Raw genomic sequence first — 23,852 nt, 5'->3', positions numbered from 1 at the left:
TGTAAAAATGACGTTCTCTGGCATATGGGCAAAGGGCATTCGCATGGACTCAGTATGGTAAATGCAACCACACGTGTCACGTAGTTTGGATGCGTGCCAGACTGCTCTTGAGCAGTTAGTCAGATAAAATCGCAAACATAATGATACGTTTATAGCGTCCGCAAGAGTGAACTCGAAACGGTATGAGGCAGTCGGTGACGAAAACCACGAAGGTAAACCAAGCTTTAAATCAGTGACACACTGTCAACCATAATCAGAAGATCCCTCAACAGCGGTCAATCACTGGTCGGTTTGGCACTGCCTCAGCCCGTGTTGCAAAAATAGAGATTGGTTAAATAAACCACGTCTCTGCAGGCTTACGCCAGTCTGCAGAGTTCTACGCACAAGCGGCAGGCATGAGAATAGAATGGTTGGATCCAAAGGTCTCAATGTTCCTCGCTGCGGTTGGCATGTTAGATCACCCCCTGGCTGAATTGAGACGTACAGTTCAGTGGTAAACCTTATAATTATGAAGACACCTTGGTTCCATTTCAAACCCTGCTCTCATGCGGTAACGCTCAGGACAACCAAGACTGAGCTTGCTAGGGCGGGTGCCAAACCTCGCCCCAGAATACATTTAGCCAAATGTCAGAGGTATATTTTGCAAAACAAAATCCTCGGGGGAGAAAATGAGGACAACTAAGCCTACGCAATTTAAATTTTAAGAGAAGTTCCCTCAATAATTCAGCTTACTTCTCTTTTAAAGCGTGCGTATGGAGGGGGAGGGATGACGGCGAACGTCGAAGAACTGCTGGAGCCTCTCACATGGACTCCTCCGCGGAGTGTGCGCCCGGCGCTCGGACAGGTCCCCCAGTAGAGGGCAGCTGGGCCCGCTGGTGGACGGAGCACGCAGCCCGCTCCGGACAACCGGGGCGTCGCGACGGCGCGGGATAAGGCGGAAAAGAGGATAAAAGGGTGGACGACCTATCGAGAGCTTCCATGTCGCCGGTTGCAAAGCCAAGCGACACCAGGAAGAAAGCGCGCAACTCCCGACCCTCTACAGATTCAAAGGTGGAAATGAATGTGGCTCAACGTAAAAAAGAAACATTGGCACATCGCAACATTCTGTGTCCATTCATTTCTTTTATGATAATGAACGGTTTTTGCTCATTTTAGTTTATGTGTAACGTGGGTGTCTGAAAATTTAATGAGGATCATCTGACAAATGCAAGCATTTGAAAACTTCGAGCATGTCGCTGACGTAGATTGGACAAACAACTGGTCAACGTTCCGGATTTATTTACGGGATATGCCGTGGTCTCGGTTCCAAACGGGCATGGGCGGTGCGCTGTTCCGGGGGCGGGCCCAGCTGGGTATGCTGCTCTGGCAAGCACCCACGTACTGCGGCACAGTATACCGTTGTCACCGACGGCCAAAACAGAATCACCATTCCCGTGTCCCGACATTGCTTGTCGGCTGAAGTGTAACGTTCCTGGAGAAAAATGCATACGTTTTTGCAAATGGCCTTCTACAGCTCCACGATGGTAGAGAAAGCAGTCACACACCTTTGTTTAGTGACTGGAGCAGTCGCCGATTGGAGAAACTCAACAACTAAGACAGGCTGCGAGTGCGTGGGCAGGTAGGTGCAAATGCAAAGGGCTGCAGGAGGGGATGGGCAGCAACCCATCTTATATCGGAGGAAAGTGGCAGAAAGGCATAGCCGGACCTCTAGTCAAGACCACAGAACACTTAAAGAGAGTTCAGCCCAAAGGAATGAACTAGAGGATAAATGGTTTTTCAGTTGACAAAAGGATCAGTTAGTCTGGCTTGCGGCTAATATCAGCTCTAATCGCGTTTGCTTTTATTTCAACTATTGCCTGAGTCGGCAACGTGTCTCCTCCATAAACTTTAAAAAGCCTCTTGCCACCTAGGCGCGGCCAGACATTTTTCAATTAGCTGGAATGCCCGGCGACGTCCGGGTAATGAGGCAAGATGCTGTAGATGAACAGTTTGAGATAGTTGTATTCGCTTTCGTGTAACAAGATTAATCGAATTACATCGTGGGTAATTGTATTTGCACTCTAATTTGGTAATGGGACACGCCCCGACGAAATTGCCGGTCGTAAATCATTAGCTGCAGCAATGCCGGCACCGCAATGTAACAAAATATTTCAACACCAGACACTCAACTTCGACGAAACCAAGCAGGAACGGTAGCACACGATCTTCAAAAACTGCGCACAAGTTTCCAATTATCCTCTAATGGCTTCAGACACAAAACAGATCGCCTGTTCTGCTGAATCGCTGCCTGACCAGCTGACCAGCGGCGGGGTCACGTGCCCCTCCGAGGTACGGCATTAGGGTCCGTGGCCCAGCTCGGGCACCCCCAGAAGCGGACGGGTCGAGCTCTGACCAATCGAGGCCTTGCATGAGCAGTATGCTGGCGAGGAAGTACCGACCGGGTATCGACATGTGTTACAATCCTGCTGCAGCTGCATTCCTGCGCCAATGGTTCTCACGGTTGAAGCATTTCCTATACACTGTATTCTTGGTCTCACTATGCTGCGACAGGATGAACAGGTCGGACACTCACTCTGAAGCAAGCGACGTACAGTCGGTCCCGGTAAAACACTGGTCCGGTCAGGTCGAGACCCGCCACCGCCAGGGACCGCCCTGGGCTCTTGTTTATACGCACGGCGTAGCTCTGCTAGACAGGCAACTGATCCGTTTGAACGCGAAGGGCGTGTCAGGTGGGATCAGCAAGATTCTTGGGGCGAAGATGTTCGCTCCGCTGGCCTTGTTTGTCATAGTGTCCGTCATTGCACAACTTCGGATCCAGGCTTCGTAGGAGCGTCATCGGCGAGCCTTGCATGAAGCTCAAGCTTTGTGAGGGGCAGTCCTGATGGCTTCAGGCTCTTGGAAGCCTTCGATAGGTTCTTCACAGCCTCTTCTTTGTTCGGGGCAACGCCCACTGACCTGCGAGTCCCTGTCTCCCCACGCTGCTTCTCCAGAAGCTGAGAGGTCAGTCATCAGCAGCAAAGGTCTTCGGCGCCCGGACGGCTTGCTCGCTGAGCCAGACTGCGTCTTGGTGCTGCTCTTCCAGGGTGGAAAGGCTTTGGCGAAGAGGCCATCGTCAGATTCTATGCCATCGCTGGAGGGAAGACTGACTTGGCTGTTCCGACCCTGGATTTGGCTGTCATCAACTTGTGGGAGGTGGCTGGCTGTCCTGTTCTGTCCTGATATTTTGTTTTTTTAAGCCACGTTTTAGTTAAGCCACGATATAAAGCGTGATTAGAAGCCCATAAGCACAGCCTGAAAGGCCGAGTGCTGCCAATAAACCTAATGTTTGCTCAATGGTGTCGTATCACGAGTATTTCCTATTTTAAGATAGCTGGTTCTGCGTAAGACCTCTGCACTTATACTGCCGAAAAGCAGGAGCTGAATGCCTTTCTTGGTTGTATCGAGATTTGTAGTCGATTAGCACGCAGCGGTCCAATATTCTTCGCTTCTCTGATCAGCTTTACATGGCATGGAGCTGACCCCCCTGACGCTCAGCTCATGGGGCCGGTTTGCACGCGTCGCACCACGCACCGTGGTCCGATCCGGACTGCAGTGCTACACAAGCCTCCCTCTCGCCACGCTGATTCAGAGCATGTGAGGTTTTGTGGGACTATCAACGACGGCTCGTGTGTTACTAGACGTCAAATTACGCAGTTTCCCACTTATTACGTAAGATGCTATGACATCCTGCCATTGATTGCCACAAAACTTGCGAAAAGAAGCTTAATGGCGGGAAGCACTAATGCAGCTCGAAATAGGACACAGGAAATAGTTAGGCCCTGTACTAGATTGATATGATATTATAATGCACTAAAAATGACTGATGTAGGTCATCAACGGTGATTAAACGCCACACCACGCCAGCCGAGATAACCAAAGGGTGCATGAGGAGGTCCGGCGAAGCAACCCACCGCGGTATCTGGATACAACACGACCTTTGAAGCTGTTGGATGACCTGGTCGAGGTGGTGCGAAGCCATTATGCATATACTTTTGCAGCAAAAGACGCGATTAGGACCAAATAAATGTTGGACTGGAAGGTTTGGGTTGGCCGTCAAATTTTTCAATGGCGTTTTCTCCACCAGAAAGTAGGTGCATAGGGGCGGAGGATCCCATGTTGTTACGCCTTTGGTACAACCCAAAACCACAGACAGCGGCTTGCGATCGTTCCTTGGCATCCTCGGTTACAGGCAGTCGTTCTAGGCTCTCATGCAAGCTCTCACGCAATGTAGAGACAACTTAACATGCTTCATAATGCCACATACAATGACTCCTGCTGAAGAGACGTCGCCAGCGATGGGCCGCCACTTGCCTTTGTTACGGCGCAGAAACGACAATTAAATTTTAAAAAAATCATGGCAGCATAGGTAACCACGTGACAACGGTCATATGTGAAGGCTCACTGACCGAACAGGCAACTAAGCATAACTAAAGAAATGCTTCACTCCCTGCAATTTATTCCTTTTCACCGACCCGTAAACTTCAACGACTTCAACAACTTACTCATTTGCTTCTGACCGCGCATCGCATTAAGCATTGTTGCTTGTTCGGCTTAGCCACCCAGCAGGCTGGCCTGACAGCGGCGCACCTTTGACCTGACCTGACCCACCTTTCGGAATGCGTACGGTGCAGCCCAGGTTGAAATCGTGGAGCTTCTCCAGCGCCACCTGCTGCAGCGCTGCCGACTCGATCTCGGTGAGCTGCAGCAGCGTGGTGTCGCACAGCGTGACCACCCGATTCTGGATGTTGATCCACTGGCATGTGCCCTGTAGTGGACGTGGTCACATGTCACACGAGGCACCGCTGGCTCTGGATGGTGACATCCTGACAGCTCCCTGTAGCGGATGGGGTCACATGTCACACGGGGCACCGCTGGCTCTGGATGGTGACATCCTGACAGCTCCCTGTAGCGGACGGGGTCACATGTTACACGGGCCACCGCCGGCTCTGGACAGCTCCCTGTAGTGGACGTGGTCACATGTCGCACGGGCCACCGCCGGCTCTGGACAGCTCCCTGTAGTGGACGTGGTCACATGTCGCACGGGCCACCGCCGGCTCTGGACAGCTCCCTGTAGCGGACGGGGTCACATGTTACACGGGCCACCGCCGGCTCTGGACAGCTCCCTGTAGTGGATGTGGTCACATGTCACACGGGGCCCCGCCGGCTCTGGACAGCTCCCTGTACGCCGGCTCTGGGCAGCTCCCTGTAGTGGACGTGGTCACATGTCACACGGGCCACCGCCGGCTCTGGACAGCTCCCTGTAGTGGACGTGGTCACATGTCACACGGGGCCACCGCCGGCTCTGGACAGCTCCCTGCAGAGGACGGCGTTGCCTTACGCGCACGGTCCGAGACGTCCAGTTTGTATGAGGATGCATCGGCGGGTTCTCTGCAACATCATCACCAGGTCATCGCCTGTCAAACAAGCTCGCCGCTGGTCTGCGCGGGACGCTGGCCCGCTGACAGCTGGGCTGCGGGAGAGAGATGGCTGCTCATCATCCGTGCCGCTCGTGTCGAATATTGAGCACGTCGGCTCTCTGATACGCACATCGCGAGAGAGGCGCTCACGTTTTTGGGTTTGCTATCGTTGGATCGGGGGTCCTGGCACGCTGGGGTACCGTAGCGCATCGCTCGGCTGCCTTTCGTTGCTTAACCCGTCCTGTAGGGAACATCCCGAGCTCTAAGCTGACAAAGAGAAGTGGGACAATCCACTTGCTTTAAACACAAACCACAAGCTTGCACCCAAAAACACGCCGCAATATTAACCGCGCGGTCATGCAGATGTTCGGAGGACTGGCAGCCCCGGTGGCAAGAGCCCAAACTCGCCACGATCACCCAACCACCCACTGCACGGCTGCCGTCCGCCGCGATAACTGGGTGATGACTGCGGCAAAAGCCTGGCGCAGCGAAGAATGCGAAGGCGCAGGATGCTGCTTGAATGACACTTCAGGCCAGATGGGGACGTTCGCATGTCGGATATCGCCCCTGTTGCCGATGCAGCCCCCATTGTCGTAGCGTTTTCAATGGTTACAATATGCAATCGATGCTGTCAGTGACCCTGGACAGCTTGACACAGTTATTTTGACAAATTCAAGGGAGACATACATCTCCAGCTCTGTATACAGCGAGTGAGCAGCCCGGAACATTCCTCATTGCTGGCGTCAAGAATCAGTGCATTGCAAACGCATTTTAAAAAGTCTTCCTGGTGACAGGACCAAGGGCATAGTCAGAAATCCAACTGCAACAATGTATTCGTTTCCGCCGTGTCCCTTTCCCCTCGTTTTGCTGCTGAGTTCTCTCAATCACCACAGCGTGCTGTTAAACTTGCCGTTAACGTGGCAGCCTGGTCTCGTCCTGTATGCAAGCATCTGCTGCGTTTGTGTCCAGCATCTCGCCCCCTCCTTCCCGGAAGCCTTCTGACCTAAGCTGACGCTGTCACGTCATCTTTCACATGTGTTGACGGCTGCAGCAGCAGGCTCTGGTGCGAATTAGCCTCCACCGCCTCGCGCAGCCTCCGGTACACCTACAGCGCCTGATACTCGCTTACCCATGCCTGAAGGCGGCGGAGCCCAGACATGACTACCCACGAAACCGTTGCTTTTAACGGCCCAACCCCACCGCTGCCGGCGTCGGCGCCGGCCGTCCAGTGAGCCTACTCTGGCGGTGCCCACCGCGGCAGTTTAGCGTCCTGAGCGGCAGCTGGCACCATCAGCCGGCATCCTTCGCCGCGCCAACCGGCCGACACCCAACCCGACCTGAGTCACTGTCAATATATCTCGCTTTTTTGTACGCCATGCCGCTGTCCTAATGACTGAAGGTCTGACAGGAGCGCCGCAAAAAGCCGCCTATCTAGAACCGCTCTCAGAGCCGAGACCGCCGCGGCGCAGCGATGGGCGGAGATAGGGCGCGCTCGTGCTGGGGCAGAGCCGTGCATTTCCAGATAGAGTTGCAGAGTTGCGGTAACGGGAGCCTGTGGACATTGTTGGTACGTTTGCACTGGTGCAGGCCTCCTAGAAGAGCAAGGAGAAATGCCCCAGGAATAGTTTGCTGGCACATCCGAAGAACAAGGCGATGCATGGCCCCTGGCGAGAGCATGCGATGAGAATCGTCAGAGGTGAAGACTCCTTGCACATTCGTTGCGTACTGTAGCGCGGCTGGGTTAGCGCGGATAGCGTCAGTCAGTGGGGCCGTCCCCTGCCTAACCGCGTCATGGGGGAACATCCCCTCGGATACGAACTCAGGAACAGGGCTGGGTGATAGCCTGGTAAAATATATATTATAATATGCATACGTATTTTGTAATATGCATGACTATTGTAATATGTATGAGTTGTAATGTCACAACGCTGCTTGAACATCATTGAGTGAGGAACATACGCGATCCATGACTGAACAGTGCGTCACATCAGATGTGGGAATGGCCACACTAGAAATCATGGAATTAGCCCAAGTTGGATATTTGCCTATGAAAGATACTTACCCCGGCAGTTTTGCCACCCCAACATCTTTCAGTAGTCTTCATTCGTGTTCAGGACCTATGCGAAGATGCACCTCGAGTCAGCGGCGTAAGCATGTAAGCTGAGTGTAGTCTTTCCAAATGGACCGCAAAATGTAATTATTGCCTCGTAAGGAAGCTTTCCCACTGGCCGCCACAGAGTTACCAACCTTCTAGTTTACTTAAGGACATGACCAGGGAAGCGACGTGGCATTGACAAATAAAGTTTTAGTATGCATCTACTTATATATTTCAGTATCGGGCTACATCTAAAGCAACCCGGAAGAGACATCCTTCCATTTGTATGCATGATGCTGCTTTTGAGGGACATTGCATTAAAACGTAATTGATTCCTCTAGCTTTCGCCATTGCCGTGGATAGCTTCATTGCCGTTGATGGCCCTATTATTGCGAGCTGGGCTGTAGGCCCAGTTTGTCTCAACGGCACGTGACATGAAACTCTGCAGGTTCAGCGGCTCGACGCGGCCCGATCCTGCCTTGCCAAGGAAGCTGCCCTTTTTGAGGTGTCATATGTTTGCGATCTCTGTGCGCAGTCTTAGACAGCTTCCAGCAACATGTAGCCCAGCTCGTTACATGCTGTGCTGTAAAGCTTCATCAAGAGCACGTCGAGGATTTTGCCCCGTTCCTGAAGTCGTCTAAAGCATAGTTTCACATTGCCGTGTGTGAGCCAATTCGTCAGGTGTGTGCAGAAGAGTGGAAGCGAAAAAAGACATTGAGCATCAAAGCGAGGTCTCTTAACACTCAAATCTGGCAATCCAGACCGTGGGTTGGAAACTATCAATCTTAAGAATTTAAGTCAGCCCTAGTTAGAACATCATGAACCGGTCACTTTCTCCGGGCGCAATGCCATATAATACGGCTGTTCAGCCAGGCAGAGCTGCAGAATTGCCAGTGCGCCCGGAACATTCGGAACACAACCGATCGCGGTTTAAATTTAGCTAATCGCAGATGATCATTGACCGGACTGGGTTGGCTACTGATGCCTCCAGATAATCATACGTGTGATTACAGACAGTCCTTGATCATTTTTGGTGGTACTGAATTCCATGCAACGCTCATTTGTGACCCGCAGCATTACAACATCTTACACACCACGAGTTGATAACGCACCATGCCCACCATGGCTGCTAACCCGTATCTCCCCCACAGGGACAACACCCCATCGGGATTCCACCACCAGTCTTCCCACACTCCCTCCCAAAAGCTCCCCTCAACCCGAGGTGGCCGATCTGGCGCGGCCGACACCACGCGGTTGCCCGCCACGTGACGCTGCTCCCCTCCCCACAGAAGCGTGCAGTCCGGCATTTTTAGCCGTGCCAGCCTGACGAAACCACCGCCGCCGCCAGCGAGGCGGGCGCGAGCGACCGACGGCATCAGGCCCACCGAGCTGGGGACCCGGAGGAGCAGCGGCGGCACGCTGCTCCTGATCCCGACCCGCCGAAACATTGTCAGGTGACCTCTGACCTGCCGGAGCCCGGTGACGTAACATCAGCTCATTGCAGCACGTGACGCGCGCGCTGGCCCGCCGCGGCGTCGTGACGCATTCACAGACGGCGCATCGCAGGCAGGAAACGGGACGGCGGGCGCTGCGCTGCTGACATCGCATAGGGATCGGGCAGAGCTGTTTGTTTTGGATCTGAGGCAGACCTCAGAAGTGGCGCAGCGCTAGCGGCCGGCTGCGGTGCGCTCGGATGCAGTCTGTGCACTCGTAAACGAGGCGCGCTCCTATGCGAGCGGCTGGCGCGGGGGCAGGTGGGAGCGGGGAGGGGGTCACGTTAGTTCTGTCGCACCGTGCCCCGCCCACTCTCCGTTGACCCAATTCTACATGTGGTGTTATAGAGCAACACAAAGGTTAAATTCCCCAAGTGTGAGTAGTAGCATGACGTTTTGGTGCAAGCATTATCTCACTCTCAGAAAACCAAAACAAAATGAAGATATGTACGTGGGTGCCTTTTCGTGCAACACATCAAACACGCTGCATCCGCAGACGACAAAAATATATATTCAAACTTTCCCGTATCTGATGACCTTGTTGAGGCGCCGCACAGAGCGGAGAGAAGCGAGCCAGCATAGCTGCGGTGCACATTCCGCGTCGGCGCTCCTTCCAGACGCGGCGGCCATTGTGGCGCGCCGCGGCGGGCCCGTCTGGCGGCGGGCGGCGCGGAGGCGGGCCGCCGGCACGTTCGTCACGCGCGGCGACGGCTCGACAGGCCATGGTAACACCTGACGGGAGCTGGCCGCGCCGCCGGCTGCCGCTGACGCGCCGCTGGCGGCCGTGGCGCCGTGGGGTGCGAGGTACACCGGGGCGACTGTGGCCCCTTGGGATAGGGTGCCGCCGCCCCAGAGCGGGCCTCTTTGGGGCCTGGGCCGAGGTGGTGGCGATTCTGGCAGCGACTGGTTCGTTTTCCACCCAATAAGAGTGTGGACTGCCTTGCATCGCAAGTACGGATGACTTCTGTGCGCAGACAGAGCCGCAGTCTGTCTTGCAGAGGAGTCAACAAGCGAATCAATGACCTTGGTGCAGTCGGCCTACCCGCGGTATTTTTGGCGGGGCTTGGTGGACAAGCCGTCCAAGGAGTTTATAAAACACTGCGCTCAAGAAGGCACCCGCCAAAAGTCAGAGCACACAATCTGACTTCTCGTCACTCAGAGGAAGGCCTGTGGTGAAGCGGGAACGGGACAGGCTCGCATGGCCGAACCTCGCAACATTTTAGATGAGGGGCTCGTAATGCATTTGTGTTCGCCGCCCGTCTTTTTCTTTACTATAAGACCACTGAACTTTTGATGCGCAAACAAGAATTGACCAAACACAGCACCCTAAGGTACAAATATGGACCAAAATTCCTAAAAGACAATGGCAAAAAGCTCATAATCAGGTGAGAATTTCGCCTACTTCGAGTGTCCGGTAGGCTGATTCCCCAAAATGCTTCATGCAAAAATGCAAAATGCAAATCATGGGCACAAAATGCTATGGACACACATGGGCACTCCATGCTAATGTAGCTATCTGTGGTGATGAACTCCACGTGCCCATAATTTGCGAGTGGGGTTTGACATGAGAACAGCACCTGGTAATTGAGAGACATAGGAACTTTGCCAAATGCTCGGTCGGGATTCCCGTGAGGCCTTCCTGAGCCTTCACGTCAACTCGACCGAGTCTTAACGTAGCTACCGAAAATTTGTAGCTTCAGCTGCCTGGCACGGCCAGTAACGCTTCTAACGATCCCATACCCTCCCGGCCACCGATCGTGTCGCAACGAAATTAAACCCTCCAGACGTGAGCCATATAATTTTTAAAGCTCTTGGATGCAGACTGCTTGGTCAGCTGACCTAGTTCTATAACGTCCAAAATAGCCACCGCTTACGAGCCCATTCGATTAGCATGGTTGACGTAAAACTGAAATATTGTGAAACAAACTGGAGGTCATGGGTCGGAAACGGTTCAACATACCACCGACCAAAGGCAGGTGGTCACAACAAGGCGAGCTCCATCCTGACGGATGAGCACCTGGTGAGCACACGGGAAAGAGTCTACGCCATTGCCATCAGCCTCTCACGAGTAACTGTGCGCAAGCTCTGGGTCCGTCCGTTGGCGGTTATTTTGCGGAAAAAAGAAAAGGGATCGATGCCAGTGCCCGGCAGTCAGACCAGGTGGGAACTTGAAGCCAGCTGCATGACGAAGACGAAAACACCGTCTACGAATCATGAAGGGGTTTCAGCTTCGTGCGATTCAAAGGCGCGCCATGAAAGGAACGGAAGGCACCATCGTCACCTCTTCCAAAATCGTCTTCCAATAAAAAAACGGCTGGGCCTAAACTGAAACAAATCACGCCTTGAAAACCTCACAAGCATGTCTCCCAGTTTTGCGTTATCACCATCCACTTAGATTATTAGCTCTTCGCCACAACCGGTACTAAAAATGCGACATATACAACGCTAAGTCGCCTAGTCGATTACAAATGTCAGGCCTTGGCAGGCTAATGGGTATCAATATTCAAGCCATATACATGCCACGTGCGTACGCTATGCATGAGCGTACCCCTACCTGCTGGACTACTAAGAGCATGGGAAGGTAATCTGTAACTATACATTTGACCCTTTATGATCCCGGTGACCCTGACATGAGCCTGACATTTAATGTACGATTGCTACACCTTACTCTTTTCAGACGTGCGTGGTTCTCGACATACTGCGGGCTCACAAGAGCTCCGGGGTCATGCAGAGGAGTTTTCATCGGCCGGTCGGCACTGGCTGCCAGTGCGGTTAGGTTTTCATCATGTGATGAAGGATGTAAAGGTCATATGGCAGGTGCCAACATGCACATCAGTGTTCTTATACACACATACTATAGCTTACGTACAAGTCAGGACGTCATAAGATAAGCATACTAGCCTTCAGCAGTGCTACTCGCATCATGAATCAGACTGTATTCCTGGTTACTGTTCGAAGTACGCTCCGTCAGCCGTACCATGGCCCTTCCTCCACTGGCCTGACCTGGCGCAGACTCGCCTGATACATGGGCCCAGCAGACTCGACCGAGACGCAGACTCAGCAGACTCGGCTGAGATACGGACTCAGCAGACTCGACTTAGACACAGACTCAGCAGACTCGACTTGGGCACAGACTCAGCAGACTCGAATGAGACGCAGAGTCAGCAGACTCGACTTAGACACAGACTCAGCAGACTCGACTTAGACACAGACTCAGCAGACTCGACTGAGGCACAGACTCAACAGACTCGGCCTCGGTAGTGCATGCCTGCTGTTGGATCATCCCTCCCCCGCGCTCCTCGTGCAAGGTTTTGGAACTTTGCGGGTGAGCCAATTAGCGCTGGAAGTGAACAGATAAAGGCATTATTGTTTCAGCCCCAGCACACTGACAACCAGATCTGTGAAAGCCCGGTATTCCCATTAACCAACTGGCCCGGTATGTCTGAGGGTCACAACTGTTCAGGCAAACTCCCTTGTTGGCCTCCAATTTGTTGACACAATCTGACATTTAAATGTCATTTAAACACCTTCGAGGTATCAAGTTTACTACCCACGTTGCTGAAGAAATAAATTGCATTGGCTCATCAACATCAAGTATACTAAGAAGGTTCAAGGTATTCTTGAAGTTAGCTCCCTCTGTGAGCTGTCCATGTGAGAAACGATCTTTATTTATAGCAGCTGTCCTCCAAGGGGCCTTTTTGACAAGTTAAGGTGGGAGGGGGAGTACTCGCGCACCCGGGCGACCCCCGCGTCTAGATATTTTTCTCCCTCCCCCACTCAAAGCTGCTCCAACCCAGTGCCAACTCCGGTCCTAGCCCCATCATGTTTTGCGGTCGATTTGCGGTATCTTTTTCCGTTTTTCACCTGACCATAGGAATCAAGAGGCACAACCCCGCGCACACGTCGGAATTTTTAGGCAAGTTGAGTGAATCCATGCTTGGGATCGGTCCTTTTGCCTAGATTTCCCACCACTCACATTTCCTTAAAAATGCTCCTGTCCACTGGAGACTGCCATTGATCATTGGCTCGTCCAACCTATAAGAAAAGCCGGACCCTCAGCTATTTCCACTGAGACGAAAAGCTTGTCCGGGTTTTACAGGCGCAACAAGTCATGTGGGTGGATAAGCACCATTGGCTGCGCAAAAGGGCGGCGCAGCGCGCCGAGGCGCCCAAGGCGGCCGCCACCACCACACAATGAGCGCGAGCCCGGTGGGAGGCCACCCGTTGTCCAAAGTAAACGTTATCAGGAATGTGAGGTGGTGTGACGAGCGAGCCTCTCCAACTGGCGGCCAGCTATTTCCGAATGGCACGGTCGTATTTCTGGCAGGCCGAGAAACAATACAAAAACACGGGCGGCGCGGACCGGACGACACGCCGGTGGCGACGCGCGGAAGACGCTCGGAGCCGCGCTGGCGACAGCCGACCGAGGAAGCGCGCGTCACCGCGCCGCAGACGCACAGAGCCGCGCTAGCGACAGCCGACCGAGGAAGCGCGCGTCACCGCGCCGCAGACGCACAGAGCCGCGCTAGCGACAGCCGGCCGAGGAAGCGCGCGTCACCGCGCCGCAGACGCACGGAACCGCGCTGGCGACAGCCGGCCGAGGAAGCGCGCGTCACCGCGCCGCAGACGCACAGAGCCGGGCTGGCGACAGCCGGCCGAGGAAGCGCTCGTCACCGCGCCGCAGACGCACAGAGCCGCGCTGGCGACAGCCGGCCGAGGAAGCGCGCGTCACCGCGCTGGAGCGGCGCTGGAGTGAAGCGGAGCTATGGGGGGAGGGGGGGAGGAATATTGGGCTCAGCAATACCAGTTGATGGGTTGGAATGTCCTGAACATGAACACTGCATTGAGCCTAAATGCACCTGTTTGGAGATTACGCATGCTACACGCGCTGCAGCGTCTGGCTGGCGTGTGGGCGACTCCGCTCGGCGGTGTGCGTCTCTGTCTCTGCCTCCGCGCATGCGCCCTGGCCTGCCCCACTGTGGCGCCGTGGGCATGCCGCAGGTATGTCGACGAGCTGCCGTCGGCTGGCACTGAGCACCGCAGGCTGGCATGTACTCAAACAGCCCGCCTGTCCGTCCCCTTCGACACAGACAACTCGCTGTTAGGTCCGGTCAGTGGGTTCCGAAGTTTGCTCGAGACGCCGCTGCATGATAAGTCATCGAATGAATAATGCGGCGTGAGAGAGTTGCGTTTTCTTAAATACTCCCGCGCTACCACTGTCATGAGTTGTGTGCTGTAAGAAAATTGCTTGCGAGTTCAGGGTTACCCCTAATCTGATAGGTTTCCTGGAGTCACTACTCTATCCTGTACGCTACGGTACGCGTTCTGACATTTGTTAGTTGTTGCTTGTTTTTCTAGAACGATTCGGATAGTCTGCGTCAAACCTGTTCCGCTTTCCGACATGTGACAGTTGTGGAATGAAAAGCGACAACTGTTGTTCGAATGAAGGTTTCTTAAACGCTCCAAGAATCTCTCTCGGCTCTACTAACAAGAGCTATAAACTGAGCCATCTCTTCCCTCGGAGCGCTCATAAACTCAACAACTTGACAAGGGCTCTCAGACTCACGTATGAACCATTGGGACTCAAAAGAGTGTGTTCCTCAGATTACAATGTGTCGTCATCAGTGTGTGGAAATGAAATCCGGATTTTTGTCTTAAAGTAGGCATTATCCAGTGGTAACACATTCCAAGCAAAGAAAACTCAATGACTTCAAACCTCCGCAGTGAGGTAGCCGGTGGAAAGACCTTCCCAACTGATATGTAATTTTAAGCATCACCGCACATTATCACCGATGAATGCCGTCGGCCGCGGAGCAACGCTCTTCCTTGGCACAGCTGAGAAGATTTGGTAAATACGCGACGAGCCCTCGGTATGCAAGCTGTAAGTTATTGCCCAACTGAGCATCAGCGCAAGTGACATTCGATGGGTCAAGCTGGTGGGTGGGTATTGAAACCTAAGGTGTGTTAAACTACGTCATGAATGGTCAAAAGTCCTTATCATGAAGTTGACGTCGTTGGTGTACATTTGAAATTGTCATACCGCATGACTTGTGTGTTTAGTTACGTGGACTTGGATCACCACGGGGCATGACTAGATATCACACAAGCAATCATAAAGAGCATTCCCATGTAATCCATATTTCACAACCCACATCACCCAAGCCCGAATGTAAATGCGGCCGGTATGAGTCACACAGGAAGGTGATCATTGGTGGACCGCGTAAGGTGGGGAGATAAGTTTTAAGGAATGGTTGAGATGAAGCATACGTATTACAGATGGAAAAATCGCTCAGACTATCGTCCACGTCTGCCTATCATTGCATATCATTGTATCTATGCAACCATTGAGCTAGTTCATTCCCCGGCCCTATCAGGAGTTTTCATGTCCTGGAAATAAGTGGTCAGTCTTTACCTTTCAGCTATGTACGCCACGTAATTCCATTCCTCCCTCCAAAAATATAGACATGTTGAAAACCCACCAGCCACAATTTTGGCGTCATGCATTTTACGGCTCCAACCATATTCCAGAAAACCTCCGTCTCCTCTGAGGCAGCTCTTCCGCCGATGGTTAAGTAAACAGACCTGCTGCCAGCCGCGCTGTTACAGGATATCGCCTAAAATTGACGCGAGATGTCGCCCCTTTCCATGAAACTGGGACCCCGTCCATGAAAGCGGCGTTCGCGGCGCACCGGCCGCGCGGCGCGCCGAGGTGGGCCGGCTGCGTGTCATCAGATCCGCAATGACGTCAGCCATGACGTCACGGCCTCGTGACCGACCGGGACGCAACATCAGACACATTGCCCGGCCCGGGCGCGGTGCCAGCGGAGACCGACGGACGCCGAGGCGTGCGGCGGCCGGCGTGCTGGCGCTGTCCGCGACGGGACCGGACAATCGGGCCGGACAGTGAGCGGCTACAGAGCGCCGGGCCCGACGCGGCTGGTGTCAGGGGCCGGCACGGGATCTGACGACAAGGTCCGCTGCCGAGGCAGGCCATCGTGCTGCGCGAGACCGATGGGTGACCGACGGGAGAGGGCCGCCCGGCAGGTAACGCAGCGGACGCGTTAAAGCATCGCAGGAGTCACAACTGCTTTAGGACCTAGGGTTCAGGCGAGGCTCTGGAACCAAACGAAATACAAATGGTCCACACAAGGAAACTCAAGGAAACCCCTTCCTCGCATCTCCACCTGGGCTAGCCCACCGATGACCCTGCGAACTCAACTGCGACTCCGACCGACAACGAAATCACGGAAATCGATTCCGCCCTGAATAAATGAAAATACGCTCCATACCGAAGTCGACCCGACTCCAACCGCAGCCGAGCGGCAGGTGGAGGGCGACATTGGATATTGTCTTTCGTCTCCCATACAGGATGCCCCGACTATCTAACAATGAAATCGCCCTTGTTGCTCCGTTATTCGACTGGTTTTAACGCCGACGTATCGAGGGTTTCGGCGCAGTACTATAACGCGAGTTACCCCTGTGGTGAACTCTGCCATGGTGCAACATTGAAACGATCAGGGACGTTGCGCCCACATGCCGAATGCCCGGGTGTGTGCTTCTGTTGCTCCCTAGCTTGGGTACAGGCGAATCACGCGATAGTAAAGACATTTACACGCATGAATCACGTTATTATAATTTACAGCTCACGCCACCGCCATCACAGCATCCGGCTCATGCCTTTGATCTCTTTTGTTGTTGTTTATTGGCGCCTTATGGTTCGCCGACAGCAATGGTCATGTTAGCTTTGATCTCGAATAGAGAGCATTCGAAGTCGTGTGTGGCGTGGACCTGGGCATATAAGTTGCTGCCGGTGGCGGCACGCTCTGGGGCTACCCGGAAAAGGTCGATCAGGGTGGTCTCCGGTAATTTAAGGGCCCTAGAGATCAAAGTGTTCGTTGATTGCCACACATTTCAAGCTGATGTTTGCCAAATGCTGTTTATTTGCGTGATGGTGTTCTGCGGTGCTTCTAGCTGGAGGGGTAGTGGGAGGTGGGACAGTGAGGTGAGAAGTGAGGTGTGGCGGTGGGAGGGGGGGGGGGCTACCATCTTTGCAAAGATAACATTAACTCTATGACAATGAATGGAAAGAAACCGCGTCAAATCGTTTCTGTCTTCCTCCTGTCTTTTCCTAGACCGAAACCCGCCTTGTCGTCAGCTGTCATTATTAACAAAGTAAATCGGGCATGTTCTGTTTGGTAGCGTCAATAATCCATTTCGCATCTGCGAGACCAGATACGCCACGGTCTTTATTTAAGCTCAAGGGCCCATTGAATGCACTGCTTATTTTTGGAACCACGGTTGCCAGGTAACAAACTCCAATCCTTGGCCAAACTGATCTCCAAAGTGGGGCGAATTTGGCATTTTCGTATTAAATAAGGCGTTTAAGAAGTCGAGTCTCGTGGGTTACGAGCAGCTTAAAGCTGGAGTAAAATAAAGGAGGAATTTGACAGTTGCAATCACATAAAACTGTAGTGGCAACTGATATGCAGGCAGCGCTGGCCCCGGTCAAACCGGAAGACGATGTTAAAACACTAGCAGCCTAAGCATATATCTAGCACGTGTCTTAAGTTCTCATAGTTGGAGCAAAGTGCCAATAGGTCAAGATTAACGGGCGCTCGGATGGGGTCAACTGACCCCCCCCCCCCCAAGGTTTTTCCGGTATGGTTTCCGAACGGCGTGACGTAGCCGTGTCAAGTTGTGCATAGCTGTAGCTAATTGAATAGCGGATTGTCCGGTGTCAAAAATTTGGATGTACCTTGTAAGATCACTGACCTCTGGCAGGTCAACTCAAGACAAGGTTTCAGCGCAGTCAATTTCTAGGGAAATGCTCAATCTGATCTAACGATGGAGTGTTAGACGAAGCCATGCATCTCTGAAATACTTTCTTAGGCAACACAGCAATTGAATAAACAAATCATATCGACCTAGGGTTAGATATGAAGGTTAAACCAAGGTCAAAGCCAAGGTTTTTTTGTTACTCTAGGGGTTGCAGTATGGGGTAGTTTCTGGTGCTCATTTCGAATTAATTGATAACAGGAGCCGTATCATACACCTCCCATGGACTTCTTAAGGGTCAAAATAGGTCACTGACCTAAACTGACCGAGTTCAGCATTTTGTTTTTAGGAACACACTGCCTAGCGTAGTCTTTGTCGTTTATTCAATTGCAAAACACAAAGCATTCTTGTGTGATTTTGGCCATCATGACCTTCCGGAGGTCAAACAAGGTCACTAACCTTAATGATTATGTGAAATTTTGCTTAAAGTAGTTGTCCAGTGTCTAGGGCCCTTTGAAGACCAACCTGGGATTAGAACTTGTTTGGCCTTATTTGACCCGAAGGGCATGACCTATGGACCTCAAACTTCAGCCTAAGTGAGTTCCCGTACAGTTTAACACACCCTGTGAATTTGATGTCTCTGACTCTCTTAATTTCTTTAGATCTCGGGTGCTCAAATTGACCGTCACCCGAGCGAAGGGTATCCAACCGGCCAAACGGGCGGGTGTTAAGTCCTTTCAATGCTGTCTGGTGTTGACGAAAACTTTTTTCGATGTCCGACGCGTCGAACCAACATATTTCTTTCAGGCGCTCTTAATGTAAGCACATCTGAGCATGTTTTTGAGCAAAATGTGATAGCCAAGTGCACTCAGATATCAAAGTGAAGTAGTATGCATGGAACACGTTAACGAGCGCGGGAAAAATTACGACCGATTTAAGAGGTATTTGCTTTCAGTGCCACCTCCGGCATTGTCGTACGTCGTGCGCGTGATCACTTTTACACCAAATAAACGTTTCTGGAGTTTGCTTGGGATTTCTACAACCCCCTCCCCTACAGATTTGGGGATTCTATTTCCATCAGTGCACCGAAGAGATGTGTTTGTATCCAATCCTCACATTCCTCTTTGTATGGAATACGTTAGAAAAAACACTTTTACAACCCACATTTCTGGTTCGTGTCACCAAACAAGTGAAGGCACACTTCGCCAAGTCCAAGGACGGTTTTTGCCAGTAGGCTTACTTCGTGACTCTCACCTAAAACGCGGCTGTGTTAATTAAGGGTGATTTGGCAAGGGTGTTAAGAGCGTAAGGGTGTTAATTATCTTACTTCAAACGTCCTGCCATCATGAAGTAAGACAGAAACATAGGTATAAGGTGATTTTTTCATACCAAAAACTCCAACTTGGCCTCAAATGACCTAATTTCAACTTTGTCCAAATCCCATTAATAAATAGCCCAATCTGTGACAACTGAGCATGGAATGGCTTATTTGACCGGCCTGTTCGAAGTCCTCATTCATCATTTTTGAAATGACAAAGTTCTATAGGGACAGCGGGCAAGCAAACAAAAACTCCAACCTATGGGTGACGGCCAAGTTACTGGTGTTGCTGGTTATGGTAGCGCAAAGTTTCATTCACCTACTTGTCCACTCGGCAGTTCCAAGGGCCTTTTGGCTTTTTGCGTACTGATGGTCCTCCCCACACTCAAGAAGTTGTTTGGGCCTCCGGGTTTTCCACGCACATGGATCGAAGTGCGCGTATATCAGGTATGTTTATTTACATAAGCTTCGACGCACACCGTGCGGGCCCCTCAAATAGAGGGGGATGCAAGTGCGTCGGTCCGCAAGGCTGTGCACATTTCCCTGCACGTTCCCATTCCCCTAGCTGTAGCTATAACGAAGGAAACTCAAGAGACATCGTTTTCCAGCATAATGGACCATTGTCTAATTTGGTGCGCTTGGTTCATCGGACAGCGTTGGCTTCACCCCTCAGGTATCCCACAGTCTCTAGCGATGCCCGTGGAGACCAGCGTTTGCACCTCGCCCACACAGCAGGGCAATGTTGGCGGATTGACGCTTGGTTTATCGGACAGCGTTGACTTCACCCCTCAGGTATCCGACAGTCTCTAGCCATGCCCGTGGAGACCAGCGTTTGCACCTCGCCCACACAGCAGGGCAATGTTGGCGCGGCGTGCTGGCGTCGTACGGAGCTGTGGACATTAATCATATCAGCGTTTCTTCAGTCGGTTGAAGACCAGCCAAAGACCATGGATCTGTTCCATTGAATCGGGCTAATGATCTCCCAACGGTAAACAGATATGCTAACTGTAAGTGTGCTCCGCCTGGCCCATATATTTTTCATGGACCAATTTGAGCGGCGCAGCAGTGTGTAGCATGATTGATCATTTGGAGTGCTATTGAAATGTCCTAAACGTCTCCCGGCAGGACAACATGAACGGAGTGATTTAGTGGATGATAATATCCGAAAGCCTGGCAACAAAGAAGACGACATCTCTCATCTACATTTGTTCGTTAGGGAACAATGGTATCGATAGCTTTCACTGAAACCGTTAAAAAATGTCGCCCAGTCTCGGAAATCCCATGAATGTGTAACGTGACACTGTTTGTGGTGACTGAATCAGCAAACGGTGCCAGAGAGCGAGAGAGGTTTTCTAGAGCCAGGCGCGGAGCTCGTAGACGGTTATCAGAATGGCGATCCGACGCAGCTGCATGCATGCAAAAAGCGCCAGACCCGGCCAACGACCACAGCACTAACACCGGGAACAGGCGGCGCTTATTTTTATGTCCCACTGCTCATTCATTCAAGGAAGAGCGCGCAGTTTCTGAGCCGGCCTCTTCCTTATCTCCAGTTCAGATGCCGATCCGAGGATCTCATAATCAGCGCTAAGCCATCCCATGACATAAACTCCTGGATGCTGAGGGTTAGACGTATCCAACGACCTGGACTTCCAAATGTCCCTGAAACTTCGGGCCATCGTGCGAAATACGGAAGTGTAGCCACCTTCAGATGACATTACAGAGAAATCAAAATTTTTGAGGAATATGTTGAAACATACCACTTTTGTAATCAGAGCCTCCACGGTCCTCCAGAAGGGCCACTTCTGCGGCAGAATTGGTCGACTGAACTCCAAATAGTTCATTCTCTGCCGAAATCCAGGACCTAATCCTGCCCAATATCTTGGTTTATTGCTCACGTCACGTCTCTGATGTCACGTGTTTTAAATTGAAGTCATTATGTTTCCGCCCTGATTTCTAGGGACGTGGCTGACACTTCCGAATGGTTCGAACCAGCCGTTATTAGCTGTCTGGGCCATACTATATATATATATATATATATATATATATATATATATATATATATATATATATATATATATATACACCCGGTTCCTCCGACTGTAAGCAAGGTCACAGCGTTCACCAGTCTCCGCTCCCATTGAAGCTCGGCGGTAATGGCGTAAGGTGTTGTTACCGGCGAACAGCGGGTTAAGTCTTTGATGCTCCAAGCCAAATATCACAGTAACAATTTCACGCTGCAAAGGGGCAGACAACACGCTTTTGTTGACAAGACAATTGACAGCATTCCATATGCGATCAGGTTCAACATATGGACCGGTCGGCGTGCCCCTGTGATGCAGGCGAGGAGCCACTTACCTGAGGGGTCCAAACGCACGCTGAAGACAAGCTGGTCCGCGACTGAGATTTCGACCTGGATTTCCAGAGCTTCTTGGCGACGACGCGGCTGCCATGGTTGCCGGTCTTGCCAGTCTTCTGCATCACTGAGGAGAACAAGCCGCGTTTAGAGCCTGCCGGCTGCTGCAGCGACTGCTGCGACTGAGCCGTCGGCGACTTCACACTGGACAGCCGGCGCGCGAAAAAGCCGGCCTTGGGGGTCGATGTGTGGGCCTGTGGGGAGGAGAGGGGATGCCGCAGGTCGGCCGCCGAACCCTGTCCCGGCGGCGCGGCGCCGCCTCCCCGGCAGGGCTGCGGACCCCAGCCGGAGGGCGTGGGAGGCTGGTCCGCCGCCTGCGGGCGGGACGCGAAAAATTCGTCCGCCGCGTACTCCCCTGTCACGTCTAGGCTAGTCCGCGCACTGCTGTACACGCTAAACGGCGCCATCGTGGACGACTCGATGTCCGATAAGGTCAGGTCGCGGGTGCCCAGGTCATCACTGACAGTTATGGAATATCGCGGACTGAGCGGGTCACTGTATTTTTCGTCCGCGCACGCCGACACCTCGCTCTCGGCCTTCGAGAGCTTTCGCGTCGGCCGAAAGCCGGCGAAGGCTCCCCGCAGCGAGTCGAGAATGTACTGAGGTAGCGGCTCGCCGACTTGGATTCCTCTCCGCTTTTTCTTCTTGGTTTCCGCCGGCCGTGGGACGCTCGGAGCGCTCAGGGCCGACTTCGGGGGGTCATCCAAGTCCAGCGGCTTGACGTCCTCCCCCATGTCCTCCAACGTGTCCGGATTGATCCGCTTCGACTTGATATTTCGCAGCGTTTTATCATAGTTGACCGTTTTGAAGCGGTCCTTTTTGTCCTTATCACGGGTGGCCGAATCTCGACGAGCCATCTTCAGGTACCGCGACAGTTTATCACCGAACCGGTCCAGCATGGGCGACGGCTGCTCGGAGGCTTCCTTCTTCTCCGCGTCGCCGTCGGCCTTGGCGGCCTCGCCCTGGACGTGCCGCAATTTCGGGTCCGCCTCGGCCGGGCCGCTGGCCTGCGTCATCGAGTCCTTGCGCAGCGCGGCGCCGTGGGGCGCCAGGTCGCCAAACACGCCGACGCCGCCGACGCCGGACGTGACGGACGTGGTCGACTTGTACGGCTCGGAGCGCGAGTCGACCACCGAGAGCGGGCTGAGCGGCGTCTCGGGCGTGCTGACCTCTGCCTCGGTGCCCTTGCCGCTGTCCGTCTCGACGGGCGGCAGCGGCTCCGGCTGCAGCCGCACGTCCGTTTGCACGCCGACGCTGCGCACCAGGCGGCTGACGCCGTCCTGCAGCGCCTCCACCACGTCGCCGACGCTGACCAGCCGCTCCTGCTGCTGCCGCTGCCGCAACCGCTGCTTCAGCTCCTCGGCGGCGACCGCATCGAAGCCGACCGGGGTGACACGGCTGCCGGCCGAGAAGGCGCGCCAGCCGGCCGTCGGCCGCTGGTACGCCTCGGCGCTGGCGCCGTACGCCTCGGTCAGGCCGAACATGGGCGCCGCCGCCGCCAGCGGCAGCTGCTGGTCTTCGACCACGGTCGCCTCGTCCTCGGAGCCGGTCAGGCTGCCGGCGCCGAGCGGCGTCAGCGGCTCCGACGAGCACGTCAGCGCGTCCGCCTCGTCGGCGCCGCCGTCCTCCTTCTTCTTGCGCGGCCACAGCAGGAAGCTCTTCTCCTTCTTGCACACCTGCTGGAAGTTCTCCTCCAGCGGCTGGTAGGAGGCCGGGCCCGGCTCGGGCGCCCAGCCCTCGGGGATCAGCCGTCGGCCGGCGTCCGCCATGTAGCGCCATGTCTTGCGCGTCAGCAGCCAGCGCTCGCCGTCGCGCCGCGCCGGCTTCTCCTTGGAGGCCATGGCGGCGCGCGCGGCGGCCCGGCGGCGGCGCGCGGCGCGCCCGGCCAGCTCACCTGTCGACTCCGACTGCCGGCGGCGCCCCCTGCCGCCGGCGGCACGCGACACGGCCACGCCACTTGGCCTAGCGTTTACCGCCGAGAGCGCTGAGAATAGCTACCGGGCCGCGCTGCCAGCGGCCAGTACGAGCTTTGTCCTATACACCGCCGCCACCAGGCCTGGCAGCCCATTAAAATCTAACAATAGGCCCATTGGTGGCAGGCGGGAAACGCTGCAAGTGCGCGAGGTCGCGGTGTCCGCGTGCGTACGGTGGTTAGAAATTTCTCATTTTGCTCCGCTGTCAACGCTGGCGTATAAGCTTTCAGACCGACAGTCACACGACGTTTCGCAAGTCTTTGCTGGTTTCGCGATGAGACGATCCCATTTTTCGTGTTCCCGTCAGATGTTCTGCGAAACTGACATTC

At 53.7% G+C, this 23,852-nt stretch overlaps 1 protein-coding gene across 1 annotated transcript in view; it reads right to left on the bottom strand.

The window, feature by feature from the left end:
• RhoGAP102A (Rho GTPase activating protein at 102A) overlaps window positions 1–23,391 on the bottom strand; it is a 34,765-nt gene extending 11,374 nt beyond the window's left edge. The window contains exons 1-3 of the mRNA XM_037214288.1: window positions 23,015–23,391; window positions 21,493–22,804; window positions 4,648–4,804 (exon numbers count right to left, since the gene is read on the bottom strand). Of these exons, the coding sequence (XP_037070183.1) occupies window positions 4,648–4,804; window positions 21,493–22,804; window positions 23,015–23,391 (1,846 nt within the window). The remainder of the gene's footprint in view (window positions 1–4,647; window positions 4,805–21,492; window positions 22,805–23,014) is intronic.
• Window positions 23,392–23,852: the final 461 nt, after the last annotated feature.

Source organism: Pollicipes pollicipes, unplaced genomic scaffold (assembly GCF_011947565.3).
Source record: "Pollicipes pollicipes isolate AB1234 unplaced genomic scaffold, Ppol_2.1 Scaffold_3447;HRSCAF=4054_pilon_pilon_pilon, whole genome shotgun sequence".
In the NCBI taxonomy this organism is placed as follows: domain Eukaryota; kingdom Metazoa; phylum Arthropoda; class Thecostraca; order Pollicipedomorpha; family Pollicipedidae; genus Pollicipes; species Pollicipes pollicipes.
The sequence above is the reverse complement of the archived record's forward strand: the minus strand, read 5'-3'. Positions and strand labels throughout refer to the sequence as shown.